This window comes from Phycomyces blakesleeanus, assembly GCF_001638985.1.
Source record: "Phycomyces blakesleeanus NRRL 1555(-) unplaced genomic scaffold PHYBLscaffold_21, whole genome shotgun sequence".
Lineage (NCBI taxonomy): Eukaryota > Fungi > Mucoromycota > Mucoromycetes > Mucorales > Phycomycetaceae > Phycomyces > Phycomyces blakesleeanus.
Genome location: NW_017265154.1, coordinates 603,959 through 607,592, shown reverse-complemented (window position 1 = coordinate 607,592; position 3,634 = coordinate 603,959). Strand labels below are relative to the sequence as shown.

At 34.9% G+C, this 3,634-nt stretch overlaps 2 protein-coding genes across 2 annotated transcripts; both read right to left on the bottom strand.

Moving 5' to 3' along the window:
* Positions 1-1,281, bottom strand: PHYBLDRAFT_99963 (hypothetical protein; the record flags this gene model as incomplete). The annotated part of the gene is made up of 5 exons (XM_018444117.1): positions 1-166; positions 337-458; positions 546-677; positions 829-1,095; positions 1,210-1,281. Coding segments are annotated over 5 exons (759 nt in total), but the record flags the coding sequence as incomplete, so codon positions are not given.
* A 1,202-nt stretch (positions 1,282-2,483) lies between these two features.
* Positions 2,484-3,634, bottom strand: PHYBLDRAFT_66173 (hypothetical protein; the record flags this gene model as incomplete). Its single annotated transcript, XM_018441597.1, has 6 exons — positions 2,484-2,609; positions 3,009-3,025; positions 3,181-3,192; positions 3,266-3,345; positions 3,441-3,457; positions 3,497-3,634. The coding sequence occupies 6 exons, from the start codon at positions 3,632-3,634 to the stop codon at positions 2,484-2,486; spliced, it is 390 nt and encodes a 129-aa protein (XP_018287646.1).

Below are 3,634 nucleotides of genomic sequence, written 5' to 3'. Positions count from 1 at the left end.
AAAGTTCCATTCGTCAATGTTGGTTATACTGATATCCCTTTGAGGAATAGTCTTGTGGGGTCTCTGAGCCAAGGTAGGCACCTCTGCTAGGACTGCTTTTACTAAATATTCCTTCTTTTTGTTGTGTTTAAAGAAGGCGTGTTGAAGTAATTTCTCAGCAGACGGACTAAAATAATTATAATCAATACATACGATGAAATATGTTTCAGAAAATTAAACACAAACACAGAATAAACCCACGCACACAAAAATATACAAAGCATTACAGTGTATATATAAAAAGAAGGTAATTTCAATAGATCAATATGAGGTAGATAAAATAAGAAAATTTCCTACCGCTTAGTGGGATCTTTGTTCAAACAAAGTGAAACCATTTCTTGAAAGGTTCTTGAATATTTGTTAATTCTTGTTTCCCTTGTTAGGGTCGGGGGATCTTTTGACAATGTCATCATAAGGACCTGTTAAAGGAATCATGACAGTCATCATAATAACACTAACATTAACACTAGCGATAACAGTCTATACATCTAGTGGTTTGAACTAACCTTGAGAGGGGCTAGCTTTGCAAATGGTGCATGTCCTGTAGCAAGCTCAATAGCCGTAATTCCAAAACTCCAGATGTCTGCCTTGTAGTCATAGGCAGCCTGTTCCATGACTTCTGGGGCCATCCAACAAGGCTTGTTATTATTTATTTATTTTGTATTTATTTATTGATTGATTGATTGATTGATTGATTGATTGATTGATTGATTGATTGATTGATCGATCGATTGATTATTATTTGGGTTTCATATTTCGTATGTAACAAAATGAAAAAAGAAATCTTACCGTGCCAACAAACGTCTTTCGTATACCTCTCTCACCAGATTCCATCAAAGAACTTGATACCCCAAAATCAGCCAGCAGAACCGTGCCATCTTCGTCCATTAGCAAATTACCCGCCTTCACATCACGATGGATATCTCCGCTCTTGTGTAAGTAGCATAAGGCTTCCAATACCTGCTTTAGTATGACTATAATAGTTTGTTCTTCAAATCCTTCTGGGAAACCAAATTTCATGATATCCAAACAAGAACCTAGTATTATATGTATACACTATTGGTTAGTGCGTGTTCTGTGTTTCGTGTGTTTCGTGTGTTTCGTGTGTGTGTGTGTGTTTTTGTGTTTGTAATTTGAAAATTACTTACCTCCTGCAAGATATGGGGTGACTATATAGAGTTTAGATCCGTGAACAAATGATCCCAGCACTCTTAATAGATTTGGATGCTTTGAAAGAGCCATAAGAGAAGTCTCGCGCTTTAATAATGATAATGATAATAGCAATAATGATAAGATAAATTATGAATGATACAAGTACAAAATTTACATCAACCCACAGCCTTTAAATTCTTTCTATAGATACATATACTTATACATATATCTTACCCGAAGAGCGTCAATCTGATTGCGCTCAAATAAATCAAGATCAATAATCTTAACTGCTACTCGCTTATTTAAGGGGATATGGATTGCACTATAAACAATAGCCGAAGATCCGTATCCTTGCATAATCCGGATTGAGTAAGTGCTTGTTTGAAACAACAGAAAACGTGTTCTCACCAATAACACTCTGGAGTTCAAAGTTTTCCATGCTGTAGACACTTAGACTCTCACTAGAAACTGGCGATGGAGGTGCGATTGAGTCATGTGGTTGTTGAGTGGTCATGATCTTGAGTCCGCTGAGAATATCAGGACCAGTAAGAGATCGTCTTGCGACATGACCTTGTGCTAAGACTGGTGATGTGGCGATTAGGATTGGTTTGGGTGATGAGGGATGGCGGTTGGGATTCAGGAGAGTTGTCGACTCGGGTTGAGGGTACAAAAGGTGGTCGGGAGTGTCGGTGTTTGTCATGGTTTTTTATTTGATTTTTTTTAAGAAGAAAGAGTTTATAGCCCTGGAAGGAAAGGATCTTTAAAAAAAAAGTAAAAAGTAAGATAAAATAAAATAAAATAAAATAAAAAATTAAAAAAAAAAGAACATCAGAACAAAGCTTAGTTGAATTAGAGTCAATCGCATGACGTGAGAAATTGTGAGATGGTTTCCAAGGTGATGAAATACAGTGTATTTCATTCTTTCTCCGTTGTGGATTGTTACAAGTCCATTTACCATGCTGTTTGTCTATGCTTAAAACAGAACCTTCTCTCCCATAACAAGCAAAATACTTTAAACCCCGGTGCATCGTTTGAACCTTAAGTGTTGATTTTTTTTTAATTTTAACTTGACTTTTATTTATATTAATTATTAACTTCAAGTTTAATTGTTGTTACCTTGAATTGCACGACGTTCTTACTATAGTGCTAAATTTTGTATAATTTATGAGAATGTCAAGGAGATCAATCTTTAGGCTAATAAGTACAACAAGAGCAAGAATAAGAACAGCATACTAAAACATACACCCACACAAACAAACAAACAAACAAACAAACAAACAAATAAATAAAATTTAGCCCGGGTCTAATATTAAACATGTGAAGCTGTTGGAAACTGGTTGCCCGATGACAACTTTAGCCAAACGTGTTATTTTAGAGACTTGTCCGAGATCCTTGATATCATTGATAACTCGACTGATCTGGAGCAAAGAAGTTTTTGGGTATGAAATGATTTGGCAAAATTATTTCATATATTCTTCAATTCACTACTACTATTACTATTATTATTGTTATTATTATTATATGTTATAGGTTCCCAGTTAATGGGATTCCATAGTTATGACATTTATCACACGTATTATTTGTTCCTCATCTAGGGTTCTCCGCAAAGACAGACAGACGCATATATTATACATATATACAAGCATTTATGCAAGCACGCGCGCACGTACACACGCATGTACGCACGCGCACACTTATGTATACATGTATATGCACATGTATCTATAACTGACTTTTGATTTTTATTTGCGTATTTCAAAAAGAAGATTATGTGTTAAAAAGTGTATTTAATGGACAGTGTTTAGATATATATATACTTTCTTTGGTGGAATAGCTATATGTATGCAGTGTTATTAAACCATTGTCACACAGATCAAGATTAGATACGAACACACGCACACAGGAATAGAGAATATTGGACTGGAATGTAATGTAATGTAATGTAATGTAATGCGATGGGTTCCAACATACTAATATGCTTTCAATTACTATTATAATTCACTATTTAAATAAATAATAATAGTATATATATATATATCAAAAGAAGGTCAAACTTGCACCCAGGGAATCAAACCTTGTAGATCGAAACACTTGTATTCTAAAACATTCTGATTGATAGCGGAGGTAGTTAGTGAGCACTTCTTTGTGATTGGTCTAAAAAAAATATTAAAGAGACAGAAAAGAAACTCGAGATGAACAAAAATAGAAAAAAAAACCAGCCGTATGAATATTTGCGGACAAGAACATACCGCACTTGAGAGGTTCTCTGATTTTTATTGTATAAAAATAACTACAGCTAACTAACTGCAGCTACAGCTATAGCTACAAGTATACCAACTATAACCGTAGCCGTAGCCGTAACCGTAACCGTAACCGTAACCGTAACCGTAACCGTAATTGTAATCGTAATCGTAATCGTAACCGTAACCATAACCATAACCAT